The sequence below is a fragment of the Cucurbita pepo genome, chromosome LG13, assembly GCF_002806865.2.
Source record: "Cucurbita pepo subsp. pepo cultivar mu-cu-16 chromosome LG13, ASM280686v2, whole genome shotgun sequence".
Lineage (NCBI taxonomy): Eukaryota > Viridiplantae > Streptophyta > Magnoliopsida > Cucurbitales > Cucurbitaceae > Cucurbita > Cucurbita pepo.
In genome coordinates, this window is record NC_036650.1 from 8,354,906 (window position 1) to 8,380,881 (window position 25,976).

Genomic DNA, 25,976 nt, shown 5'->3' on the forward strand with positions numbered 1-25,976 from the left:
GATACCAGTTGTTAGGATCGCACAACAACGCACACGCTCGATCTAGATGAACACAAAGAGAAGGATAGAGAGAAGTTGCAAGGAGAACTCTGGCTAAAAGGATTTTTTATTGATGACTTCAGGCATGTACAACAAGAGAGTACAGAGAATAGAAAAGTACATTTAAGAGCTTTACTGGACGGGATATATATATGGTTCAGTCTACTAAATATAGCTTTACCAGATTTAACCATCTACTATATATAGCTATGTACCATATATAGCTTTACCGGATATAGCCATTGACCAAGCTATAAATACAGGGAGCAGACTCCATAACTCAACAAAACACTCCATTGGAACCTCCCCTGAGAGAGGATTGCAAATATATTTCTCTGCTTCATACCACTTTGAGTTCAAAGCAAGCCCTTCTGGCGGTGACAAGCTTTCCCAACTATTATAATTCGACCTGGATTGTAATGCTGCACAAAAACCCTTTTCTATCACAATCTCAAAACAAAGACAGGCAACTCCTTTTCAAACATGTCTTACCTTTGAGAGCAGTAGTGAATGAGTAGGTTGATGGGTCAATTTCATCTGCAAAGAAGAAATCAAAGATGAGATGATATGAGAGTCAAAACTGATATGAACCACAAAACAGAGAGAGTACCTCTCATGGAGTAGTAGCCTGGGGAAGAAGCAGTGCTGGAGATGGTTATGTTTGATCTGAAGGATCTCCCATCTTCTTCCCTAAAGCTTCTTAGATATGACCCTGAAAACCTTCTGGAATTTGTGTTCTCACACTTCATCCTTGCTCTTACTGCCCACTCTCTCAAATTTAAGTCATCTGGTTCTTCTCTTCTCTGTGAACCATAATGGAACTGCTCCATTCTAAGGCTTTCAAGAAATGAGGAACTACTAGCTTACTAATATCACTCTTCTCTGTGCTTTATAAGGCTAAATATTTTCTTATGTTTGTTTTATGCACACATTCTAATTGTTATTCCATGTCTAAAAAGGCTGAAGAATCATCTCTGTCACAGCCAGAATTGCTAAGTTCTTCTTTATTTGCAAGACAAAACAAGTCCATTTCAACAATTTACAGTCTCGATTATTGGTCTTTATTGTTAGCATTCTGTTTCAAACAATGGGTTTTGCACTAAGTTGTTGTATAGCTTAAAGTGTTTCCCATGCATTGTCACTTTGTTAATGGGGTTTTCCTTTCTCCATAGTTTTAGTTTTAAATTTTGATGCTTATGTTACTTTATGTCATGTCATGATCAATACTCGTCCCAATTTTGTTGTTCATATGATTATGTTGTTGATTTTGAAAATTTTGCTTTTTCCGGTTTAGTGCAGATGTGTCTAGAAAACAAGACGAGTGGAATGGGTCAATGGGGATGCGGTGAAGGATTCTTAAAGAAAATTACTCATTGTTTATGTATCTTTTCAGGTAACTTTATTTCTCTACGAGCTATAAATATTTTTATAAATTGTCTAATAAGTTCTTAAACTTTTTATTTAGTATTTAATATTTTTTTGATAAATCTATTGGAAGATATGTGTCCATGACATTGGAGGAGATGGAGTGGTAGTGTAGAAGGTAGGGGTAGAGAGGTCCCGCTTCAGTGTTTATCTCATCATTATCTTTCTCCATTTTCGTTTCTTGTGCATGCCTACGTTGGTTTCATCAAAATCACAGTTTCTTTTTTTTTTTTCTCTCTTTTTTTTTATTTTTTATTTTCCAATATTCTAAATAATATTTATAAAATAATGATCTAATATGGTATTGTCTTGAATTAAAAATTAATTTCATGAAATAATTGTAAATATTTATTTATTCATCCACTATGCTGCCATTTTCCTCCTAGTCCTTTTCTCTATTTAAAAATATAATAACAAGTAAATAAATAAATAAAATAAAATAATGCTGTATCATCCATCATGGGTTTGACGTGCATTGGATAAGTTTTAGGGGAGAGTCAAATCTCAATTAATAATTACTTGAGGGGCTAAAGTGTAATATTTCCCTAACCAGTCACACTTTTAGTTGCAACAAACTACTCGATCATAATTAGCCAACAAGAATTTTTAGTGAAAGTTAAGAATATTTAATACTAAATTATAGTTTATCATATATATATATATATATCATATTTGATATTTTATTATAGACAAATATCTAGATATTTATCTTATTATCCTATGTATTTTTACCTGTATTGATCTTTTCATTTATTACTATTTTTATATTTCACAGCACAGTATTGTTCTTTCATGATTATAAATAGAGAACTTTCACACAGTTAGTGTAGGGGATTAAGCAAATCTTCTCAAAGTATGAAACTCAATAAAATTAAACTAAAGGGCTTTATTAGACTCTAAATTAAAAGGGCAATTATAAATTACAACCTCTATATCGAACACTCTCGGAGAGTCTACAATATTACAAATCACACCCTTGTGCTCCAACAAAGTCGATGGGAAGGGTATAATTTCTTGATTTTGAAAACCACGAGACCATTAAAACACGAGTGTATGATTATCAACGAGCATAATTCAACAGGTTAAGAGGTCCGAGGATCTCTGATCCTATATGCCGTGGAACTATTAAAAAAAAAAAAAAAAAGATTGGTTTACAAAATAGACAAAGGAAACCACCACCCAAGCTGACCGGGTTCGATTCAGTAACCCAACCCTAGTCGGTGAAACCAGAGATGGTGGCATGAGGGTGGCAAGCCTTGGCATTTGCGGTGGGCTCAGCAGCTGGGCTGGGCTCGGTGGGCTTTACAACAAGTTCGGCCGGCAAGTCCCCAATGTCCCTCAAGTAGAAGGTATAGAAGAGTTTGAAAGGGAATACGATCTGCTGCAGCTTAACCTGACCCCTCACACCTTCGAAAATCCCTGACCCACCAGTCACAGCCAGGTACGTGTCCTCATAGGTGAGGTAAGGCCCCTGCACCGCTATGTGACCGTAATCCCCAAAGTAAAAGCTGTAGATGGCCTCGTAATGGTCACCTTTCATCTCCGGTTTGTTTTGCACCAATATGCATAGCCCTGCCGTTATCCCTACCCGTTTTTGTAGGTCTCCGGTGTATAGCTGTAATTTATTAAAAAAAAAATCGTGGGGGAAAATAATTAATAAACTATTATGAACGTGCTTCTTTCTACTTTTTCTTGCTTGACCATCGGGAATCTTCCACGAAGAACTAGGACATTAATTCAGAGACTAAGCAGAGAAATCCTCGCTTTTCGATGGCGCTAGGTGAGATTGATATTCACTAAGAAAAATCTTCCGACGAAATAAAAATACTAGCTCTCATATGAATCTAAGCATTCTGTTCAGATTTTCTTCTCGGAAAATTACGATTCCCTAAAGTCTAGACTACATATAGAAAATACTCTAGAACGAAAATTGATTCAGTGAATTCAAAATCAAAGCATAGAAAACAAGATAAACAGATCATAAAGCTCACTTACTTTGTTCGTAAAGGGAACCAGATCGCCAAGCGCATTCGTATTCTTCTGGCTTAACTTAAGATATGCAGGACTTTGACGATCTCTCTCGTTGATTTCATAAACATATAGTTCCTGAACTTTACCTACGGAAACCAAAGAAACGATCAAAATCCACACAAATCCTCCAAAACAAATGTCGATTCATTGAAAAAAAACCTAAAAACTCACTCGGATTAGGAGAATCAGAGGCACTGCCCTGACTACGGCAAGAGAACGATCTTCCAGATGTGGAGAAACTCAGATTCTTCTTCGGAGCGGAGAAGAGCTTGGAGCTCTGAGTGAACAATTGACCAGGAAGCTTGACGGAAACAGGCCGATTAACAGAGGAATTAGTCGGACTCGCGCAGGATAATCGCACAGAGTTGGAAACTGCTCGCAAAGTTGCCATGGACGACGATTTCGATCCCTGATTTTGGAGTTTGGATGGAGAGAAAGTGGAAGAAAAAGTGTTCTGAGAGAAAAGAAAACGAAGGGATTCGGATTCCTAAATAGAGAGAATATTTTTCGGTGTTTTTAATTAATAATTTAAATCAATAATTTTTGGGGTATTCTGGCGTCTGATCGCCGTCGGGGACGTGGACGGCGCGCATGTGGAAATGGTGGAGACGGCGGCCAACAAGAGTCAACCCGACGACGACTGCACGTGGCAGCTCGCAATTGGAAGCCGTGGTAAATTAGTCTTCCAGTTCTATGGAAGGTTCGGTGTGAACGCCTGGACCCGATTATAACGTGTGAAAACAACAGGTCGGTGGGCCAGAATTTCCATTCACTTGTCGGTGAGTATATCAAAATTATAGAATTTAAATTTTAAAGAGTTTTTAGAAAAGAAGAACGGTCGGCACATTTTAAAACATTTAACGGATAAATTATCTCTAAAATAAATAAATAAATAATAAACAACACTTTCTTTATTTTCTAACATTTTAATATGGTAAACTAACTATACATAACTCGATAAGATATTTTATTTATTTATTTATTTTTGCTATGTGAAAAAGTCATTTTATTACGTGGATTAAAATAATTCAAATATTTAACCTTTTTAATCTATAGTTAAATGTGACGGTATTAATTACTTTATACAATCGATTGTGGTGGGAAAGGCATAGAATAATTATTGCTTCACTTTTATAAATTAAAAGGGTTCAGGTATGATTGCTGAGGTAGGTGAGACAACAACATCATTATTAGTAAATTATTTAATCTTCATACGAAATTACGTTTTTATCCTTTAATTTTGTTTCTCTCTATTTTGAAAATGGTCTAATTTAATTTAGTTTATAAAAATTTAATTTATTTTTAATTCAATTTTTGTAATTTAGTCCAACTTTATTAATTATATTCGTCTTTTAAATAATAAAATGGTAGAGTTGGAGTTTAATTTAAGTGAGGACTAAATTGTAATTTTTTAAAATTATTTGGACAAAATTGGAAGTATGTCTAAAATTGTAATTTAATTTAAAATATTATAGGGAGTAAAGTAAATTGAAAGTGAAGTCCAATAAGGCCCATAAAAGCTCAATGCTCGATGTGTGGGGCTTAGCCCGAGAGGCCTATGGAGTATCGGCTTTGAGTTGTCAGCTCGCCTGCTAGGCGGCACCACTGTTTGATTTTTGTTTTTTTATAGGTTGTTCAATAACAGGTCAAAGCGGACAATATTTGCTAATGGTGGGTATGAGCTGACACCGGACGGTGTGTCGATGAAGACGTTAGATTCTTAAAGGAGGGTGAATTGTGAGATCTCATTGATCGAAGAGGAGAATGAAACATTACTTACAATAGTATAAAAATTTCTTCCTAACATACATGTTTTAGAACCGTGAATTGGACGGCGATACACAACTAACTATAATAGACAAATATGTACTCACAGGAATTTAAAATTGTGACAAAATTATCCACTTTTAATTTTTAATTTTGTAAGTAATAAATTTTTAAATCTTAATATTATCCCCTTAATACTTTTTTTAGGCGTTTAATAATCAATAAAAATGGAACTTCTCAAAAAAATAATAATAATAATAATAATAATAATAATAATATTAAATTTGTTAATCATCCACCTCTGTGGGTGGCCACGTCTAGATTCATCCACTAGACAAGGAATGTGCTCCCGTCCTTAAAATATCCAAACAAACCCCGACAAAATCATACTCTAAAAGCAAATTTTTTATTTTTTTATTTGAAAAATTACTCGAAGTTGAAATTATTTTTATAATAATAATTGATATTTTATCCATTAATTAAGCTCGAATTAACTTCAAAAAAATAATTATAATTATAGTAAGCATATGTATCCTACCCATGTTACCTGCAATTACTTAATGTTTAATAGGTTAAATTAAAAGGTAATTATTAAACTTTTAAATTCACATATAATGCCTCTATAAAAATTTTAAACATTTAAAAATGTTTAATAGATTTTTACCCCTTCTAATTTTGTATCTAATAAATGATTTTTAATAAATTTAAAATTTTAACGAATTTATGGTGCATATTGTAATTTCGTAAAAGTTAAAGGGCCTTTTATGTAAGAATTCGAACGATTGCAACCCCACAACACAAAAGGAAAAAACCTGCAGCTTTGGCAATTATTTCGTCTTTTAATTTTCCTTCGTCATATCCGGCCAAGTTTCATTAAAAGTAGTCTAAGGTCTGGCAATTAATTATTATGTCCGACAATTATAAATGGTTAGAGGAGAAAACAAAACATTTTTTATAAACATGTGGAAACCTCTCCTCCTGAACATACCCGCTTTAAAACATAAGACTAACAGTTTGTTGATATTAAAGTCAGACACTAGATCGTGGGTCGTGTGCCAGTAAGGTCAAAATGGGAAAACTTGCCCACATTCTCTCTCTAACCTTTGAGTTGATCATCCTTTGTTAGGGGGGCCTAGATGAGAGAGAAAGGGAATATGATTTGTGAGTGAAGCATTTCCACACCCAAATCTATTCCCCCACTAATTCAACCTCTACATTCCCCACTAACTTTTAAATCAATCTAACACAAATACCAAAATTTGAAAATCAAACCCTAAACCCTTTTAACCCGTTGACCGTTGAAGATAGTTCTCGATCTTGACTAACAAGAATTATTGAAGAGAATTTACAATAAAGTGGCTTCTGGGTGGAGAATAGAGATGTCCACAGGACGAGATTAACCGAGATCTAGAACTATCTTCAATTTACGAGGACTGTAAATTGGCTTCTGGGTCAAGAATAGAGATGTCCACCGGATGGTAAAGTGGCCCGTTACTTATCATTATCAGCCTCGTCTGTTAGGAAAAGGGTTCCAAGGAATGTTTCGTTGTTCTCTCCAACTGATGTGGGATCTCACAAAAATAGTTCTAAATCTTGAGTAAGAAGTATTATTGTGGATAATTTAGAGATGTCCACGGGACGGGTAAAGAGGGATAATTTCTACCGATATCGAAAGCAATCTCCATCCGTTGTGAACGAGATTTTTGTTATGTCCACAAATAAAGCTAAGTTCTTGAAAAGGAATAAAATGAATTCTCCTTAGTGAATAGGAACATATACTTAAAAAGATCCTTCTAAGATAGGGAAAGCCCTATCTTTTTTGGCCTTCTTGGATTGTATTGTATTGGATGTGTAATAATGTATGGAAGCTATCATTTGTGTTGTAGAAATATAGCAGTTTGTAAGTTGTCTTCTCCCCAAAGTGTCGGGTCTGTCACTTCCGAACTACCTACTGCTCTTTTTAAGAAATGCTTTGTTTCCCTCTCTAATTGATGTGGGATCTCATAATCCATCCCTTTAGCGCCCAGCGTCCTCGATGACGCACCACTCGGTGGATGGTTATGATACCATATGTAACAACTCAAACCCACAACTAACGGATACTGTCTTCTTTGGGTTTTCCCTTCTGGGTTTTCCCTCAAGTTTTAAAATTTGTCTGTAGGGAGTGGTTTCCACACCCATATAAGGAATACTTCGTATCTTTCGCCATGTGAGATCTCACATGCCAATATGAACATAGCTCAACGGGTTAAAACATATATTTAATTGGAAGATGAGCTAGGGTTTTTGAAAAATTGTGAGAGTGTCAGGAGTTGTAGATGCATAAGAAAGTAAGTAAACACGTAAACGGTTGCAAAAGGAGGCAAACGTTGTACAACTCCATCGAGTTGAGTGGCAAAATCGAAAGAGTAGGGCTATTGAACCCACGGCTCAGATAACGAGCGAGTCGGTAAAATAGCTCAGCTCTACCCAACTCAACCCAACTCGTAACCCTAATTTATCACATCGAGTTGGTCCTGATAAAAGTATTAAACTATGAATCTGAAAGAGATTCGCAGAAATCCTAAGCCCTAGAAGACAGCTGAGAGGAGGCCCCCATTCTATCTCTGGACTAAAGAGGGTTTTTTTCCCCTTTTTTTAACAGTTTTGTTTTCCCTTTTATGCCTTGGTACCCTGCTCCCACATTTAATGGCAAAAACCCTCAAATCATTCGTTCTCTCGAGCCTATGGTTAGTATATATTGTCCACCTCGACTCATTACATCAACCTTACGGCTTTAAAACGTGTCTGCTAGAGAGAGAAGCTTCCACACCCTTTCAAAGAATGTTTCGTTCTCCTCTACAACCAATGTGAGATCTCACAATCCACTCCCCTTAGGCCAGTGTCCTCACTCGCACACCACCCAGTGATTGGCTCTTATACCATTTTTAACGACACAAACCCACCGCTACTAGATATTATCTTTTTTTAGCTTTTTCTTAAGGTTTTAAACCGCGTCCGCTAGGGTGTGGTTTCCACACTCTTATTTTGTTCCCCTTTCCAACTGACGTGCGATCTCATAATCCATTCTCCTCAAGGCCCAACATCCTCACTAGCACACCACTCAGTGACTGGCTCTGATACCATTTTTAACCGCCCAAACCCACCGCGACCACATATTGTCCTCTTTGAGCTTTTTCTCAAGGTTTTATGAAGTGGTTTCCATGCCCTTATAAGAAATGTTTCGTTCTCCTCTCCAACCAATATGAGATTTCACAATCCACTCCCCTTGGGGCCCAGCGCCCTTGCTAGCACACCGTCTAGTGACTGACTCTGATACCATTTTTAACAGTCAAAGTCCATAGTTAATAGATATTGTCGACAAATGGTTTGTTCCCCTCCCTAAATAGTAAAACAAACGATAAAAAAAGGCGACTTCTTTTGGTGCATTCTTTTCATAAGAGAGAAAGAAGAAGAAAAAACCCTAATTTGACATGAAAAGAGAGAAGGTGGGTCTTTTGAAGTCCACTAGTAGTGATATTGGTTCCATGAGTACATGAAAATATGCCATTTCTTCATCAAGCTTTTAAAGTGAAAGCAGCTGCTCAGTTGGTTTAATTACACACAACCTTCACATTACAAACCTAAAGACCCTAAACTTACCCCAAAACCACACAAAAAAACATGTTTTCTTCCACCAACAATCTCCACCTCTTCCCTCTTCAACACTACTTCCCTTCATCCCCCTCCCCTTACCACCACCTCCTGCCGCCTCCTCCCCCTCCTCCGCTGCCGCCGCACCACCCCGAGCTGAACCCCACCAACATCGTCTTCATCGGCCCTCAAGATCCACCGTCGCTGCACGGATCGGGAGGTCCATTTCTACAAGAAGAAGAAGAAGAAGAAGAAGAAGAAGCAAGGATGTCCCAAAATGGTGGGAAGTGTTTTTCTCCTTGTGGGTTAATTACAAAAAAAGGCAGTGTGAAGAAAGATCGACATAGCAAGATTTACACAGCTCAGGGTTTGAGAGACAGGCGAGTGAGATTGTCCATTGACATTTCTAGAAAGTTCTTTGATCTTCAAGACATGTTGGGGTTTGACAAAGCTAGCAAAACCCTAGATTGGCTCCTTACAAAGTCAAAAAAAGCCATTAAAGAGTTGACAAACAACAAAAATTTGTATAATTTTGACTCTGAATCTGAGGCTAACCAAATAATGTTGCCCAAATCCTCAAACAAAACCCTTCCATTTCATGATGTTTTGGCCAAACAATCTAGGGCAAAAGCTAGAGCAAGAGCTAGGGAAAGAACTAAGGAGAAAATCATGAGCAAGAATCGCCAATTCCGATCCCCGCCACCGCCACCGCCTCCGCCTCCGCCACCCTCCTCCTCTTCTTCTTCCATACCCGTCTTCCCAAAAGGCGGTACGACCGTTGGCGGCGGAGCCAACTTGGATCAAGAAAACAACATCATAGGGATCATGTGGAAGCCTTCTCCTATGATCACATCTTCAAAAGGAGAGTGTTATTACAACAATTGCAACAATTTCTATTTTCCACCTCCAAATTGGGACATCAATATTGACTCTTTTGCCAAACCACAATCTGGGTTTTGTTCAATTGCCAACATGGATTCTCTCCCAGGTTTTTTATTTTTATTTTTATTATTATTATTTTTAATTATTAGGAATCAATTTTGAAGAACATGGATTAATGTTCTTGAGCTGAAATGTTTGCAGAATTTCAAGTTTGTGCAAAGCCATGGGATGCCTGCAGCAACAATCAACACCTTGATCATTAACAGTTTCATATCCCACTTTATATATGTAAGATCTAATCATTATTTGAATCGTTCGATTTCACTTCGTTCTTTCTTTCGAGTAAAATGCCCTCATTTAACAAGATCCGTTCATATCAAACCAAGATGAATTGGATTGATCTAACCTTTCGCTTTACGAACTTCAAAAGATTTGATTAAGGATAGTTTATGTGATATTCTATAATTAAGGTCTTTTCTGGGTCAAACGATAATCTTGTTTAGTTGATAGGAACGCGTTAAAATTTCTAATTTAAATTAAGCAACCTCTTATGATATTTTTGCTTTGATATTACATTTTGATCTTGGATTAGCATGATTATAATAGAGTATTAGGAATCTAATTATGTGATCATTAAAAGGCTTGAATATTGGAACATTTCTGTTCTTTTTAAGGTTTTGAGGATCTTACAATTGAAGACAAAGGTTTTGGTCTCTGGTTTGGTTCTATTTCTAGTTTCGAAAAATATGAACGAAATTTTTAGGTCAAAAAACGAGAAACGAGAAACAAAAAACGAGAAACGGGCATCAACTTTGCTAAACCCTAAATACATTGAAATAAAGTTCTTGTTCTTTTTGCTTCTCCTTTGATGAATCTTTATGAAGTTGATTTGGTTTTGAATTGTTTATGATATGCCTGTGCAGCCAACATGAGTGTTTTGAAATCAGCTTGGAGCAGTGACAGAAAACATGGATGGTTTTGTGCTGTTTGGTTCCTAGGAAAATGCAAGGAGTTCATTATATGAACTATGAATATGTAAGCATTGGGAGATTGAATTATTTTGTGACACTTGCATTTTTTCTCCTTTTGATGTAATTAATGAACCAAAAGAGATTGTATTGGAACAAGATTACTTGAATCCTAATATTTTTCGACTCATCTAACGTTCGATGTCTATGATATGAGCATGATTCAACTAGTTTCTGAAAAATAAATTCTGGGTCGGTTTGAAATGACTTTCTAAACGCTAAAAAAGCGTGTTTAACCATTTAGAAAGTCTTCAAAACCGGCTCTTAGCTAGTATCAAACTCCATCAGAAACTACTGAACGAGATTTCTACGGTGGAAGACTGACAATTATAAAATTATAGTTCCACTGTGTATCGAAAGATTTAGAAGGGACAACCATAGTATGACAATCAAAAATTTAGGTGAGCGGACTTAAATATCATGTGCCATTGCTCAAGCTCGTAGGAAATACGAGGTGTTCTTGCTTCCTATTATAGAACATGTGACAATTTGATGCCAAATATGTTGGATTTTTTTCTAGTACAACATAGATCATATTGACGAATCCAAGGTAGCATACGTACTATATGGGTCCTATGTTTGTATCTAGTACAACCTTGTATTTTTCTCTTTTTATTTTATAATTATTATTATTTATTTCCCTTCAATTTCCAAAGGAATCCTTAATTAGGGTTTCCCTTAATTAAATCAATAATTAAACATAACTTATATAATTTAGTTCTTAATTTTGGATTAATTAATTAGTTGTCTTCTTTTATTATTATTATTTTTCTTTTTGGGAGAAAATAAATTTTAATTATATTCCAGGGCTTTAATATCTAGACCTCTTTTCCAACAGCCCATTTATAATTGATGTCCAATCCATTAATGGCTTGCCTATATTATTTAAATTAAAAAAAAAATCCTAATATTTAAAAAATAATACCCTTTGATTTAAAATAATACATTTCAGATTCATTTTTTATTTTTTATTTCCTAAAAAAAGAAATTAATTGAAAGTAATGATTTCCTAGTTTTAATAACAGAGATAATTTCTTTAATTAGAAAATTATTAGACAATAATTACATGATTATATTATAGTTTTACCCTTTTTGGTTTTTTTACTTTTTACCATCCAAAAAAACTTGTATATATATATATATAAACAGGAAATTGAAGCAGTGGATGTATGGAAAAGGAAGAATGAGGGTAAAAAATATCGGAAAAATAGAAAATACTGTTACCTTGCGGTGAAAAACAGGAGTGGCTGAAGCTTTAGCTGAGAGATTGAGCTGTACCCAAAGAAAAAAAAAAGGGTTTTTTTTATTTTTCATGAAATAGTTCATAAAGCCATGCATGCATGTTCTTCAAGGGTAAATAATAAAAAAGAGAGCAGTTTTTTTACTGTATGTTGGGAGGTAAAAAAAAAAAAAAAGGAAGAAATTACAGCTTATCATCATCATCATCACCTTCAGCAGCAGAACTGAGAGAGGGAGAGAAATGGCAATCAACTTTGAGTTGTTTGTTTGAGGTTAAATTTAGAGGGTCTTGAAGAGGTGTGAAGAGAGAATGGAAGAAACAGTGGCACTGACACCAATTTGTACAAAATATAGGGACTAAAAAGTAAAGAAATCTTTCAAATATTGGACCCTAAACACTTTAATTTTATGGCCAGAGACAGGACATGTGCATATAGCTCTATGATACAATATAATACCCACATAAAAATCTTCCCTTTTTCTCCCTTTTTCTCTGTTTTAATGTCCATTTAATTCGTGATCGAGATTATTTATCGTTAGCTAAACGAAAATAGAGAGAATTTCTCATGTTATTTTAACAGCTCAAGCCCACGACTAGCAAATAGTCGGCTTGGACTAGCAGTCTCACAGGGAGAAGTTCCCACACTATTGTAAAGAACGTTTCGTTCCCCTCAACCACCAACTTGAGATCTCACACTTATATATTAAACCCATAAATTTAAGGCTCGGACCATATCAATCTCCATAAAAATAAATATAAAATTTTACAGAAATGAGAAATGAAATAAGAGATGGAGTGTGATGTTCCACACTAGTTGGGGAGGATAGAAAATTTTACAGAAATGAGAAATGAAATAAGAGACGGAGTGTGATGTTCCACACTGGTTGGGGAGGAGAACAAATCACTCTTTATAAGGGTGTAGAAATCTTCTTCCAGCAAAAGCTTTTTAAAGCCTTGAGAGGAAATCCAAATAGGATAATATCTGTTAGCGGTGGGTCTGGGCCGTTACAAATGGTATCAGAGCTAGACACTGGACGATGTGTCAGCCTTCTCGCTGTTCCACAAAGGGGATAGACATGAGGCGGTGTGTCAGTAAAGACGCTAGGCCCTAAAGGGGGTGGATTTGGTGGGAGTCCCACGTCTCTTGGAGAAAGAAACGAGTGCCAACGAGGACGCTGGACCCTGAATAGGGTGGATTGTGATGTCCCACATTGGTTGGGGAGGGGAACAAACCACAGGGTGTGGAAACCTTCTTTGGCAGACGCGTTTTAAAGCGGATGTTGGGCCTCGAAGGGAGAGGAGAACAAATCAGGGTGTGGAAACCTTTTCTAGCACACGTGTTTTAAAGCATTGAGGGGAAGCCCAAAGAGGACAATATCGGCTAGCAGCGGGTCTAGACCAAAAAGAACCATATCTACTAGCGGTGGGTTTGAGCCGTTACATGGAGACGAGAAAAGCTTCTCTAATTTCGAACGAGAAAAACAATTTTTAAAGCGGTGGAGTAGAGTTAGAGTTTAGGTGGGAGAGTAGGATTGCTGTTCTTCTTCATCCTTTTTCTTCACTCTTTTTACTGTTCTTCTGCTCAAGTTTGCCACTGGCCCCTCTCAAAATCTTCATTAGGCCCTCCCTCTACCTTCTTTTACATGTACAAATTTACAACTTTTTACCCTTTAAGGTAATTTTCAATCATGCTCGTGAATTTTCATTTTACAAATATAACGCTACATAACCAAATATTTATATTTAAGTCGTTATTATATAACATTATTGACTAAATGATCGGCGTGCATCTTTACAGATATGTTATCCCATATTATCTTATAATTAAATTTTAAATTTGTTTAAAAAATTTAAACCTCTAATTTTTTAATCAATATTATATGCCTTAATTAATTAAATGAGACTAACTTAAGCTTTAAAATTTGAATTCTTGCTTTAATATGGTTTTCATATTTCAAATAAAAAATAATAATTTATTTTTGTCTTTTGGTCCATCAAGTGAATCAATGGTACGATCCTAATATCTAAAACAACGGTAGCGCAGCCCCCAACAGAGGGCCTCCCTCATTTTGTTCTTATTATTATTTTTTTTTTAATATTTTGATTTTTATATTTTTAAATATTTTAATTTAAATCATTCAATTTCACATAAATTTTTTTTTTTTTAACTTTTAATTACTAATTATTTTTTGTATTAATTTTCACACTCGCTTCTGCCCTGAATCTCCTCTCCAACCGGAGGTTGGATGTTGATGCGTTGTGTTATGTCGCTCCCTGTGAGATCCTATATTGGTGGTAGAAAGAAACAAAACATTATTTATAAAAGTGTGAAAACCACTTCTTAACCTACGCGTTTTAAAATCATGAGGCTAACGATGATACATAATAAGCTAAAACGGACAATATCTACTAGCAGTAAACTTGAGTTATTACATCGAAACTATAGAAACATTATTCTAGTGGATATTTTGGTTGGTGTCATTTTTATTCCAAATAATTTTAATAAATCACTTTTAAAATTTTTTAAAAAAATATTATTCTAATTTTTTTTTAACAAATCTCCTAATATATATATATATATATATATATATATATATATATATATATTTATTTATTTATTTATATTGATCTAATAAAAAAAAAAAGATTATTGGAATAATTTATTTGCTATATTTGGCTCCATTTTTCGCAAAATATACATATATTTTCCTCACAGTAATGGGCCTTCTCTGAGTAACGTCTGAGTTGAAAACGAAGAACCGCCCTCTCTGTTTTTGCCGTCACGTCTTGCCGCCGGATCTCGCCCCTAACCCTCTCTGTGTTTGTGGTGCGTCCTCTCTCAGGCCGTTCTCTATTTGAAATCTCATCTAGCTGATTATTAATACATGCATTTTTATAATTCCAGATGTTGGTAGAATTTGGTATTCATCTCCGATCTCGAAGATTACGAATCTGTTCTTCTTTGAAAGTTGAAAATTTTTGTTTTTCTGTTCTTTTTTCTAATCAGTGTGTTGGTGTTTAGGCATTTAGTTAGGGCTCAAATGCCCTTCTCTGTTCCCTAATGCTGCTGATTATTATGATTAATGGAAAGTTGATTTGCGCTTCATTTAAATCTGAAATCTATCTGTCATTTACCTCGAAAAGATTCAAGATTAACCTCGAAAAGATTCAAGATTAACCTCGAACAAGTTGGATGGAGCTTTTGCAATTTGAATTGAAGATTTTATGTTCCTAGGCTCGCAAAGTGTATTACTAACCTTTAAACTTTGTTTGATTGATGGGGAACGTTAATAGAATTGTGACCTATATGAGTGTTTTCATGGGGAATGGGAAACGTTAATGACTTTCATTACGAAAACAATTTCTATATGTTATAGACTAAATCCTTCAAAAGTAAATTGAAGAATCTTTAGTGCCATACCTTATTCAGAGTCTTCTTTCATAAGGTTATCAATTTTATATATCGTTAGTTGTTGACTCTGAATTTTCGGTTCTTTTACTATACTTCTGATGCCAGGCTATGTGGTAGGAAGTTTGCTGTGTGGAATGGAGATTTGATTTATTAGTCTAGTTTCGCGACGGGATTTTTTGTAATATCAATTTTGTAGTTTGATCTTGCTCTAATCATTTCCAGATTTTGTAGGTAGTCCAAAACTCCAACTTCAGGCATGTCTGGAGAGGAGGAAGAAAATGCTGCAGAGCTTAAAATTGGGGATGGTACCGATCTTTCTATAAATCTGTGATTTTCTATTAATATTCAATGAGATTTTAAGTCTCTTAAATGACTTTCAACGATGTTTTTCATTCATATATTTGAAAATTTTGAATCTGATGTGCAATTCATGTATTTAATCTTTTATTTTGCTTCAAAAGTGAGAAGCTTAATTTATTACGTTGTTCCCCATGCCTTATTATACGTACCCTTCACATTCTTTGAACCTTCTACTAGCCAATGTGGTGATTGTTCTTTTGTTTTTAACAGTGCGTATGGCTTGGACTGAATATGTGGATTGAATGTAAACACACTGATTAATCCTGAAAGTAGTTTCATGGGTAGAAATGTAAAGAAATTGCTTTTGTTTTTTGGTAAGAAACAGAGCGTTCACTGAGCAAAATAAAGTAATGTTCGAGCACTTACAAAAAAAAAAAAAAAAAGGCCTTCAAAAGGAGACATCAATTATAAGCAAAGAAATCACGAGCTCTTATATGGTTCTAAGGTTTCTGAAATTTTGGATGAAGATATTTGATCTATGCAAAATCTTAAATTTAATCTATAATCATTTTGTCATGAAGATAACTATTATAAGCTTTTCCATGATAATGTAAGGTGCTTTAGAATAGCCAAATCTTTGGTTTATATGGATAAGTAACTATTTGAAATTTAAGCTCTTGCCATCGAAATCGTTTTAGGGAATACTCTTAAGCTTTTTCATTCCCTTGTATTTATTTCGCTCTTTGTTATAAGGTGCATAAAAGGAAAATATAGAACGTGATAATTGACATTTACTTCCGTTGGCCGCCTGCAGAGTTCTTAAAAGCTAAGTGTTTAATGAATTGTGAAGTTTCTTTGATTCTTGAACACAAGTATGAGCAGCTTCAACAAATGTCTGAGGATCCAACCAATCAAGTTTCTCAGTGAGTTTTACGTTTATTCTTTATTGTTTCATAAGTTAATTTAGAGTTTCTCTTCCTTGCTGGAATAGCTGAAATATATAGCTAAATTATGATATCCATTCTAACGTTCCATACAACACGAGGGATTTTTAATTCTGGTCTTCTTCTGCAGAGTGTTTGAAAAGTCTCTGCAATATGTGAAACGGTTCAGCCGCTATAAGAACCCCGATGCTGTTAGACAAGTCCGAGAGTATCCTTTAAACTGTACATGTTAATATTTTACATTTTGTGGGATGGTGGGATGGTGGGAAGGATGGGTTGTGCATATCCACGATATGCTATAACTTACCCCATTTTGAACTAGGACTTTACAACTGCAATTCTCTTGCTAGACCAAGAACTCTCTGGTTAGCTGTTATTTAGGAAATAGTGAATAAATTAGCTAAAGTTCATTATATCTCAGCAGCTATACTATATTATAGGTTTCCTAGGTATCCATCTGAAACGATCCACTACTTTGATATTTCATTCATGACTGTAAGTTACAAACGAAAGTTTGGGTTCATCATTTAAAATCGCATCGAAGATGTTAAATCTTAACTACTACCATATAGAATTCTAAGCAGGTATCAGTTGGCTGAGTTTGAGGTATGTGTACATAATCACATGGTTTAATCAACTTGCTGATTGTTATTCTATGGGAAGGTTTATCTCATCGCTCTTGAAATTTGCAGCTCTGTGTTCTTGGCAACCTTTGCCCTGAAACTGTGGAGGAAGCTATTTCCATGGTTCCATCTTTGAAGGTATCTCTTGCCACCCTTTTTAGGCCTTCATTAAATGGTTGTATATTTTTTGGTATTTTGCTAATCATAAATAGTTACCAACTTTTAGAAAGTTCCCGTTGGGTTTATCTTTCAACGACGAACATGCATCGAGTTTTACACGATCTCTAAAAGTTTTAAAACTGAAGATAGTAACTTTTTTAACAAAAAGTGAAAAAAAATTGTTTATAGATGGATCAGAGTCGCTTATAAATGCTTTTGTTGCAGACTAAAGGAAGAGCACATGACGATGAAGCAATCGAGAAGATGTTGAACGATCTTTCATTAATCAAAAAGTTCGAGTAGTTAGCTCTCTAAATCTGGTTAAATGTGTTAATCCATTCCTTGGCATTTCTCACCTAAAACAATAGAGAATTGTACCCTTCTAATCAGAGTCTAATAATAAGTTTTTAGGCATGTACCTAAACGTTCAATTTTATTGCTTATAGATCGCTAATACTCTGTTCGATGACTATGCTATTAGACACTTCTTGAAGTTAAGAGACCCGATAAACATATAACCAAAACTATGTGGATTAAACTTCTTTCCATCTCTCATCTCAATATTTNTTAAAAAAAAAAAAAAAAAAAAAAAAAAACCAAAGAAGTTATATAAAGTGGTACGGACATCAGAAGTATCAAGATTTCCTATCAAACCCTCAGTTGTTCATAATTAGACTGTTTTTTTTAGTACATAGATTTGATGCATGGAAGCTTACTACACAGACTGGATAGAACGACACACTCGACAAAAACCAGAACTAGTCGATGTCGTCTTGTCACATAATTTTATCTTAGGAAAGAAGATGATCATCTTAAGAATCTAACAACAGTTAACTATTTTGCTTAATCGTCAGGTTTCCATTGTACCAGAGCTAATGTATGGCGGCCGCCGCAGGCAACAAGTTTGGCAGTCCAACGACCATTCTCAGCCCCACGAGGAGGGGGAATGTCAATGGGAACTTCCTCTGGTTGCCCAGTTGTTACCTTCCTTCCATATCCAAGCCGCCCATGGTCACCTCGCCCGAACTGCCATACACATAAACAAAAATTTTGAATGAAAATTAGGACCTCCAACGGGTGTGGCGATGATCTAGAGTCTCAGCTTTCGTTCCAAATCATCACCACACCATAAAATAAGCTGAAAGTTGATGAATCAAGAAAACGTCCAAACTTAAATAATAAGACAGTAATATAATGATTCTTCATGAAACACATTAGAAAAACAAAAATCCAGAGCCGGTTTCATCATAGGATGATGTCTCAAACAAGGTTGTTGATCAAGACTAACCGAAAACATGCGGCCGTCACTTGTTACTGCAACTGAGTGTGTGCCTCCACATGATACCTGTGCCAACGAATGAGATAGTGGCATATTCAAAGGATTTCTACTTCTGTCAAATAATAACTGCAGCTCAAACTCTTATTCCTAATTCTCAGCATGGTCCTGAGATTAAATTCCAAAATAGAAACATAGCATTCAACTGCTATCTCAAATACTCCCTTTTTAATTAATAAGAAACTATTTGTTCGATGGGTTTATCTAAGATACCGTTATCCTTTTCGAACCAGAACTATATCAGCTTACCGATGAAGGATTACCTTATAGATGGTCGAAGACTCGAATGTATGAAATCAAACGGAAATGTTTGTTTTCCCATTCATGCATCAAACTAAATATCCTGTCATTACACCACTATACCCATACTTCCACTACAACTGTTGTAACAGTCCAAACCCATTGCTAGCAGATATTGTCCTTTTTGGACTTTCTCTTACGGGCTTCCCCTTAAAGTTCTAAAACGCGTATGTAAGGAATGTTTTATTCCCCTCTCCAATCGATGTGGGACCTCACAATCCACCCCCCTTGGGGGCCCAACGTCCTCGCTAGTACATCGTACAATGTCTGGCTCTGATACCATTTGTAACAGCCCAAACCCACCACCGATAGATATTGTCCTCTTTGAGTTTTCCCTTTCGGACTTTCCCTCAAGGTTTTAAAATGTTTCTGCTAGGGAGATGTTTCCACACCCTTATAAGGAATGTTTCGTTCCCCTCTCCAACCGATGTGGGGATCTCACAATCCACCCTCCTAGGGGCCCAGCGTCCTTGCTGGCACACCTGCCCGTCGTAACAGCCCAAACCCACTGCTAGCAGATATTTTCACATGTTCTCCTCGTCCCCATCCATAAACCGTGTCTGTTAGGGAGAGATTTTCACATCCTTATGAAGAATGTTTCGTTCTCCTCTCCAACCGATGTAGGATCTCACAACTTCCTTACGAAATCTAAATCCATCCAGCCTTAAAAGACACTTCTCAGCTTTAGGCAGAAGTGGTGGGCCACAAGTATAAAAGTGGCACGAGCCGTACCTGAACAATGTTCTCTCCAGACAGAAGTTGAACCTTCTGGGGAACCATTTTGCTGCTCTTGTCATTATCTCCAAACCCAAGTCTCCCATGTTCTCCTCGTCCCCATCCATAAACCTGCAACAGCAGTAAGCTTACTCTTTCTACTCATACATAGACAATGGAGGATGCATCATTCAATCTTAGACCGACTCCATAATTCATAAGTGAACTTGATCAGAAGCTTGTAAACCATGCTTATTGAAGACATAAGCACTGCTACTTTAACTATGAACTAAAACTTTTGCGTCTTCTCAAATCTCAAGAAAAAAACACAACCAAGACAAGGACACATTATGTCATGTTTGTAGTTTGTACTAGAATCAATGACAAGCCAAAAATGAATAAAGTTCCATTGCTTTATTAATAGAGAGAGAGCGAGAGAGAGAGAGAACCGACCTCTCCGCTATCTGTCAAAGCAGTTGAATGCCATCCTCCAGCTGCAATGTCAACCTTTGGATTAAGATGTGGTAAAATAATTAGCAAGGGAGCCATATCAGCTGCTAACCATAGAAAATATGTTTTTTGAGACAACAACAAAAAAAAAAAAAAAAGGAACATAGAACACAAACCAAAGTAAGACCAGAAAGGCCTTGGACAGGAATTGGCTGTGATCTTGGTTGTGTGTCACCAGTTCCAAGCTGTCCATATTCATTATTACCCCATGCCCATAAAGTCCCATCTTCTTGGAGAGCTAAATTATGAAATGCCCCAACTGCAATAAGCCTCACCATATCGAGACCTTGAACTCGTACAGGAACAGAAATTTGCTTTCTGCAAACAACACTCTCAATATATTACCATCACTGCATGCAATGAAAAGAGACCAAAGTAATAGAAAATGGAAGTGTTCAGTGAAATCAAAATTAGAAATTATGAGACCGTACATATCTCCAGGTGGCCATGGTTGGCCCCATGTCCATAGATGTCCTTCACGTGTAAGTACCATAGAGTGTGTACCTCCTGCAGCAACCTACGACAGACAAAAAAAGAATATGTTTCTCAACCAACTTGAGACAAGCATGAAACAATGTTCCATCAGAGCCCTAGGAGATTAAAAAGGGACATGCCAGAATCAAACCAAATCTTTAAGTGACGTTGTAACAACCTAAGCCCACCGCGAGTAAATATTGCTCTCTTTAGGCATTCCCTTCCGGGCTTCCCTCAAGGTTTTTAAAATGCATCTGTTAGGGAGAGGTTCCCATACCCTTATAAGGAATACTTCGTTCCCCTCTCCAACCGACGTGGGATCTCACAGACATTTGGTTAGAATGTGCATTCAAGATAAGACTAAAAAGATCACGTTGCAAATAGCTATCACACTTAAGAATCGTTTCATTTGATAAATTATCGAACATGGGAAAAAATGTTTTCTTGATTATGAACCAAGGTTCATTAGGTAGCCAGTCTTCACTTAACTCGGCCCAAGCAATACCCACATAATCCAAAATAAACGCTTACAAAAACATTACCTGACGAACTATTAGCTTCGGAGCACATCGTTGAGGAATTGCTATATCTCTTCTCGGACGTCTACCCGTATCATCCTTCTTCTCAGGCTCTTCGCCACATTGACCATATTCATTACCACCTGCACCATACAAACTTTACATGCTTACTTGCCTAACTTGATCAAATATGAGGCGCCAGGAAAACTTTCCCCAAACAAGTTCCTCAACGGCTGCAAATAACCATCCTCTCAGTTGTTACTCATATTATCATGCACAAATGAAGATAGAACAGAGTTCAGGCAATGTTAAAACCCAATACAAAGGCGTAATATTTGTTCTCTCTCCCAATTGAGGCTTAAATCCTGCCTCCTCAAGATAAAAAAAGCTTTGATGCCTCTTTGACGTTCTTAAGACATTGATAAGTAGCACTGTAAAGGAAGTTAAGTACCCCAGGCATAAGCTCGGCCTTGATCATCCACAGCCAGACAGTGCCATCCACCAATAGCCGCCTAAGAACAGGACCCATCATCAGAAACCTTCTCTAGAACGCTAATCAAGTGGTGCACAGAAGCTTTTCAGCACGAAAATTAAGAACAACATGTAGAAGACCACACTTAGATTGGTTACCTGTACAATCTTAACATTAGCAAGAGCTTTCACCTGGCTCGGAACGTTCTCAGCTTTGGTTTCTGCTGGGTGCCCTAGGGTTCCTCTCTGATTCCAACCCCATGTAAACAGCTACAAACCCCCCACAAATTTAAACCAAAAGTACGAAATACAAGAAGTGAATTAGACCAGAAGCTTAAACAGAGCGATTCGAATCAATTGTAACTGACCTTGCCGTCTTCGCAGATGGCGAGCGAATTTCGGCTACCAGCAACAACGGAACAGACATTCTGAGACTCGAGAGCTTTAATAGCGCAAACCCATTCCCGTTCTTCGTTGTTCCCCAATCCCAATTGCCCATCTTCTCCCGAACCCCTGCCAATTCGTTTACAACTTGATCAATCGATTCAGTTGCTATCAATCGTCGACAGCTAAAGCACAAAATTAGAAACAACCGTGATTACTGACCAAGCAACAATGGCAGTGCTAGCAGCCATTGAAAAGCAAGGTACAAAGCTCGAGTAATGGCGTCCCAAATTAGCAATTTCAGCTAATAACTATTAACAAATCCGAGCATAACAGTGCTTCACCTAATCAAGAAATGCAAATAAAATAAAGATGAAAACTTTTGCTTAAAAAAAAAGATAAGGATGAAATGGAAAAGCTAAATAAACTTTGTATTTATCAAATAATAATAATAATAATAATAATAAATATCTTAAATTTTAAAAAGTTTTAATAAAATTCTCNAAAAAAAAAAAAAAAAAAAAAAAAAAAAAAAAAAAAAAAAAAAAAAAAAAAAAAAAAAAAAAAAAATCTTAAATTTTAAATGTTTTTAATAAAATTCTAAACTCTGGAAAAAGTCTAAAAAATATATTTTTAATTTAAAAAATAACTTTTTTGGATGAAACTTTTTAAAAAATGATTTAAAAAATATTTAAAAAATACCTTTAAATTTTTAAAAGATCATTAATACTCTTAAATTTGTGTCACGTTATTATAAATTCATATTTATATGAAATTATAAACTTTAATTTTATGTGTATTTAAATAAATTAAAATATGGAGTACTTTTAGTTTAGCTCAATTATTAAAAGCCAATTCAAGTAATTTCAACAAAAATGGAATGTGAATAAAAAATTTAAGATTTAGGGTTTGGATTAAATGGAGAAAAGGAGTTAAAATTGGGGAGTGGAATTGATACTGCCGGAGTTGGCTTCGAACGTCCTGCTTTCAACGAAACCAAGGGCATTTGACGGCTAATTCCTGTTCTCCTACTGTTCTCCTACTGTTCTCTGAAATGGGTTACATTCAGGAAGCTCGAGAGAATCATGTGAAGAAGAAAGTAGAGGAAGGTATTATCAAATGCTCTTATCGTCTTCTGCATCATCCTTAATCTGCTTTTGATTGTTGACGGAAATGATGGGTCAATTTAATTTTTGAGTCTAGAGAACTTATCGAAATCTGGCGTTGGTTATTTCTCCATTTCCAGCTTTGCGCAGCAAAATGAAGCAGAAGGCGATGAAGGAATGCGACCATTACGCTTCGAAATATGCTGAATGCGCCTATGGCCGAACGTTATCCGTCGTTTTCAAGTGTCGCGATCAAGCTAAAGAATTGAACAATTGCCTTCACCAATAGTGAGTCTCTGATTGCTTTGTTTGGTTTCTCTTCTGTAGATCATAATGTGCTTTATCGTTGTTCCTCGTGCATCAATCGTCATATTTAGTTGAATTGATAAGATACACTGTTGCCCTTTTAATTGAGGGTTTCAGTGATAGTAGCTTTAGATGTTGGGTGTGATTTGTGGAAAATCAAGCATGGATTGAGTTTGAGTTTAGAGACATGTTAGTGACACATGAAAGTAAGTCGAGAGCTGGAGTCATATGGCCAAACATGTGACTATGTGTGTGACTATGGGGCTTCCCCTCAAAGTTTTTAAAACGCGTCTATTAGGGAGGAGTTTTCACACTGAATGTTTCGTTCCCCTCTCCAACCAATGTGGGAGCTCACAACTTACCACTTTTCATGTTTATAGATGTGAAAAAGGATTTGCCTTAGAATGCATTCTGAGCGGGGTGGGCATATTCATCATCTCCATGCTTTGAGTCACCTTGGAGCGTATTATGGCACGGGAGTCACCATTAAGTGACGTTTAACACACGAACATTAAAACAAATCTTAGCCTACCAGAGAAACAAGGTTCATCTTGGGTGTTAAGACTTATAGAGTGAGCCACGCTATGGTGCAATGCAATGGCCTTTTCCTTGTTCAGGTTGTTAGTCATCTCTGCCGTATGGTTGTTGAACTATATGTAGTTCTGTTGCTAGAAGGTTAGTTGGCCTGTTATTTCTCTCGGACTTCTATTTAATGAACCCTGTAATGCCTTCGTAACACTCAATATTGTCGATTCTGATCAAGAATCGCGTTAGTTCTTGAGTAGGGCAAGATGAAAACCCTAAGCCCAAGCCGGGTATCGGTGCATAGAGTAAAAAAGAGTGCATGATCAAGAGTTTGTTGGGAGAATGAGCTTTTAGGCTAAGCCACCTATGGGCAAAGAAGATGCTTATTGAGTAGCTTGAGTGAATGCAACCAAGCGGACTCGGCATCAGAAGGAAGAACCCAGCATTGACTTTAATGTGAGAGGATCTTGAATAGAGTATTGAGGCAGGTGTGACGGCAGGTAATGAGTCAGAGTAGTATCTAGGACTACACGATTTAAGGTGGTCTGATCAATATTGGCGATTTGATTAGAGGATTCATACCCTATTATAAAAAATGCTGATTGTTAGTGAGAAGAAAAACGAGAGCCTCCGCTCTCTCCACAATATTCTTAAGGACCTCTCTTGTCAGGTGGCTATCGGCCCTATTTATCAATAAATGATATAGGTTTGGAATAAATAAACTCTTTCTCTCGAAGAAGATTGTAATAAGATTCAAATAGGAAGAGGGGAGAAGGCTAAGTAAGCTACGCCCCCTTAACTCTCTCTCTATAGAAAAAAAGTCCGCAAGCGAGGGAGAAAGGAATGTTGCTCACTCTAGAAATACGAGCGTTGAACCTGCGAACGATATCATTCTTCTAGGCAAAGTCTCCTTCAATCAAAAATGTCAATGGTGAAAGGTAATCCTGGATCATTTTAGCTGCCAGAGAAGCTAATAGGAATGGAAGAAAAATTTTCATTTTGAAACTCGTCTTGCCATGGAGATTAACGGGGGAGGGGGTGAATGTATATAAACACAAGTTTTGACAAAATCAACATCATTGATTTTCTTAGAACTATTTGCCGTTTTATATAGGAGCTTCATTCTCTTGTAAATTCTCTTCGTTCCTTCCTAATGACAAATATTATTAGCCAAAACGTTAGTAAATTTAAAGAACGATGCATAGTTTGTCTAAGAATAACTAAATATATCTGTTCTCGTTTTGTTTTCCAGCACCAACGACACCGTGTTGGAAGAGATGAAGCGGGAATATGCACTTCAACACGATGGGAAGCCGTGAGGAAAAGTATAATATCATTCAATGAGAAAACTGAAGAGTACTGTTATGGGTCAATCTCAGGTGCACTTTCAGACGATACTATGTTGAATTTGTCACTAGAAGCATTGATATTAGTAAGAACTTAACGAAAGTTGAGGCTTTATGGATTTTGTGATCTGGATAAGCAAAGGAATTCTATTTTATTTGGATAAGAATGATCTTTCATCTCTCCTTCACAGTGTAAATTTCAAAGCTATTCTTCTTTGTCAAAAATCTTTACCAGGAATGAGTTCCATCTGCCATTTAGGCTCCTCGTTGATAGATTGAAGGGAGACATTATCTGATTTATGGATTCCATCCTTCTTGCCTTGCTTGGAGTGTAAAAAAAGATGAGCAATAAATCATGAAGTTCAAGATTTTATTATTGTTTTAATCTCCAAATTTTTTATTATTTAACCTTATGTTTTTTTTATTGTAAATTTTTTCATTCTCAATTTCCACAAATCACTATAACATATTTCGTGAAACATGTTCTCTATTGTGAATTAGAA

The 25,976-nt window shown here is 36.1% G+C and overlaps 5 protein-coding genes and 1 long non-coding RNA gene across 7 annotated transcripts in view; 3 read left to right on the top strand and 3 right to left on the bottom strand.

Annotated features, from left to right (window-relative positions):
• Window positions 1-1,263, bottom strand: part of LOC111808597 — a 6,454-nt gene extending 5,191 nt beyond the window's left edge. Inside the window, exons 1-3 of the mRNA XM_023694682.1 lie at window positions 650-1,263; window positions 532-576; window positions 332-461 (exon numbers count right to left, since the gene is read on the bottom strand). Of these exons, the coding sequence (XP_023550450.1) occupies window positions 332-461; window positions 532-576; window positions 650-869 (395 nt within the window). The 5' untranslated portion in view covers window positions 870-1,263. The remainder of the gene's footprint in view (window positions 1-331; window positions 462-531; window positions 577-649) is intronic.
• LOC111808598 overlaps window positions 1-1,642 on the top strand; it is a 7,925-nt gene extending 6,283 nt beyond the window's left edge. Inside the window, exon 4 of the long non-coding RNA XR_002817101.1 lies at window positions 1,339-1,642. This is a non-coding gene — a long non-coding RNA (uncharacterized LOC111808598). The remainder of the gene's footprint in view (window positions 1-1,338) is intronic.
• Window positions 1,643-2,326: 684 nt separating this feature from the next.
• On the bottom strand, window positions 2,327-3,987 carry LOC111808599 (allene oxide cyclase, chloroplastic-like). The gene is made up of 3 exons (XM_023694683.1): window positions 3,667-3,987; window positions 3,460-3,581; window positions 2,327-3,079 (listed from the first exon to the last, which is right to left on the bottom strand). Exons 1-3 carry the CDS (start codon window positions 3,884-3,886, stop codon window positions 2,678-2,680), a joined length of 744 nt encoding a protein of 247 aa, XP_023550451.1. The 5' UTR covers window positions 3,887-3,987; the 3' UTR covers window positions 2,327-2,677.
• A 10,757-nt stretch (window positions 3,988-14,744) lies between these two features.
• LOC111808205 (DNA-directed RNA polymerase II subunit 4-like) lies at window positions 14,745-17,981 on the top strand. 2 transcript variants are annotated; one of them, XM_023694048.1, is made up of 7 exons: window positions 14,745-14,872; window positions 15,689-15,762; window positions 16,572-16,680; window positions 16,832-16,909; window positions 17,274-17,307; window positions 17,394-17,462; window positions 17,709-17,981. In XM_023694048.1, exons 2-7 carry the CDS (start codon window positions 15,714-15,716, stop codon window positions 17,784-17,786), a joined length of 417 nt encoding a protein of 138 aa, XP_023549816.1. In that variant the 5' UTR covers window positions 14,745-14,872; window positions 15,689-15,713; the 3' UTR covers window positions 17,787-17,981. The 2 variants fall into 2 exon arrangements, with proteins under 2 accessions (XP_023549816.1, XP_023549818.1); XM_023694050.1 differs by having other exon boundaries at window positions 14,760-14,872; window positions 15,680-15,762.
• Window positions 17,982-18,098: 117 nt separating this feature from the next.
• LOC111809204 (ultraviolet-B receptor UVR8-like) lies at window positions 18,099-22,558 on the bottom strand. The gene is made up of 11 exons (XM_023695591.1): window positions 22,413-22,558; window positions 22,175-22,319; window positions 21,966-22,076; window positions 21,787-21,847; window positions 21,360-21,478; window positions 20,775-20,860; window positions 20,460-20,661; window positions 20,287-20,340; window positions 19,852-19,965; window positions 18,772-18,828; window positions 18,099-18,509 (listed from the first exon to the last, which is right to left on the bottom strand). Exons 1-11 carry the CDS (start codon window positions 22,439-22,441, stop codon window positions 18,327-18,329), a joined length of 1,161 nt encoding a protein of 386 aa, XP_023551359.1. The 5' UTR covers window positions 22,442-22,558; the 3' UTR covers window positions 18,099-18,326.
• A 539-nt stretch (window positions 22,559-23,097) lies between these two features.
• On the top strand, window positions 23,098-25,846 carry LOC111808135 (uncharacterized protein DDB_G0275933). The gene is made up of 3 exons (XM_023693948.1): window positions 23,098-23,299; window positions 23,437-23,584; window positions 25,380-25,846. Exons 1-3 carry the CDS (start codon window positions 23,245-23,247, stop codon window positions 25,444-25,446), a joined length of 270 nt encoding a protein of 89 aa, XP_023549716.1. The 5' UTR covers window positions 23,098-23,244; the 3' UTR covers window positions 25,447-25,846.
• The last annotated feature ends 130 nt before the right edge of the window (window positions 25,847-25,976 follow it).

What these genes read in the sequence shown, in the direction of transcription:
- LOC111808205 (XM_023694048.1), top strand. Translation starts at nt 15,714, where the DNA reads ATGTCTGGAGAGGAGGAAGAAAATGCTGCAGAGCTTAAAATTGGGGAT. An exon ending in CCAACCAATCAAGTTTCTCA is followed by an intron (nt 16,681 to 16,831) that starts GTGAGTTTTACG and finishes CTTCTTCTGCAG; the next exon opens with AGTGTTTGAAAAGTCTCTGC. An exon ending in GCTGTTAGACAAGTCCGAGA is followed by an intron (nt 16,910 to 17,273) that starts GTATCCTTTAAA and finishes ACTACCATATAG; the next exon opens with AATTCTAAGCAGGTATCAGT.
- LOC111809204 (XM_023695591.1), bottom strand. Translation starts at nt 22,441, where the DNA reads ATGGCTGCTAGCACTGCCATTGTTGCTTG. An exon ending in CCATCTGCGAAGACGGCAAG is followed by an intron (nt 22,077 to 22,174) that starts GTCAGTTACAAT and finishes GGGGGTTTGTAG; the next exon opens with CTGTTTACATGGGGTTGGAA. An exon ending in CCATGGCCACCTGGAGATAT is followed by an intron (nt 20,662 to 20,774) that starts GTACGGTCTCAT and finishes TGTTGTTTGCAG; the next exon opens with AAAGCAAATTTCTGTTCCTG.
- LOC111808135 (XM_023693948.1), top strand. Translation starts at nt 23,245, where the DNA reads ATGGGTTACATTCAGGAAGCTCGAGAGAATCATGTGAAGAAGAAAGTA. An exon ending in GAAGAAGAAAGTAGAGGAAG is followed by an intron (nt 23,300 to 23,436) that starts GTATTATCAAAT and finishes CTCCATTTCCAG; the next exon opens with CTTTGCGCAGCAAAATGAAG. An exon ending in AACAATTGCCTTCACCAATA is followed by an intron (nt 23,585 to 25,379) that starts GTGAGTCTCTGA and finishes TTTGTTTTCCAG; the next exon opens with CACCAACGACACCGTGTTGG.
- LOC111808599 (XM_023694683.1), bottom strand. Translation starts at nt 3,886, where the DNA reads ATGGCAACTTTGCGAGCAGTTTCCAACTCTGTGCGATTATCCTGCGCG. An exon ending in CTCTGATTCTCCTAATCCGA is followed by an intron (nt 3,582 to 3,666) that starts GTGAGTTTTTAG and finishes TGGTTTCCGTAG; the next exon opens with GTAAAGTTCAGGAACTATAT. An exon ending in TGGTTCCCTTTACGAACAAA is followed by an intron (nt 3,080 to 3,459) that starts GTAAGTGAGCTT and finishes AATAAATTACAG; the next exon opens with CTATACACCGGAGACCTACA.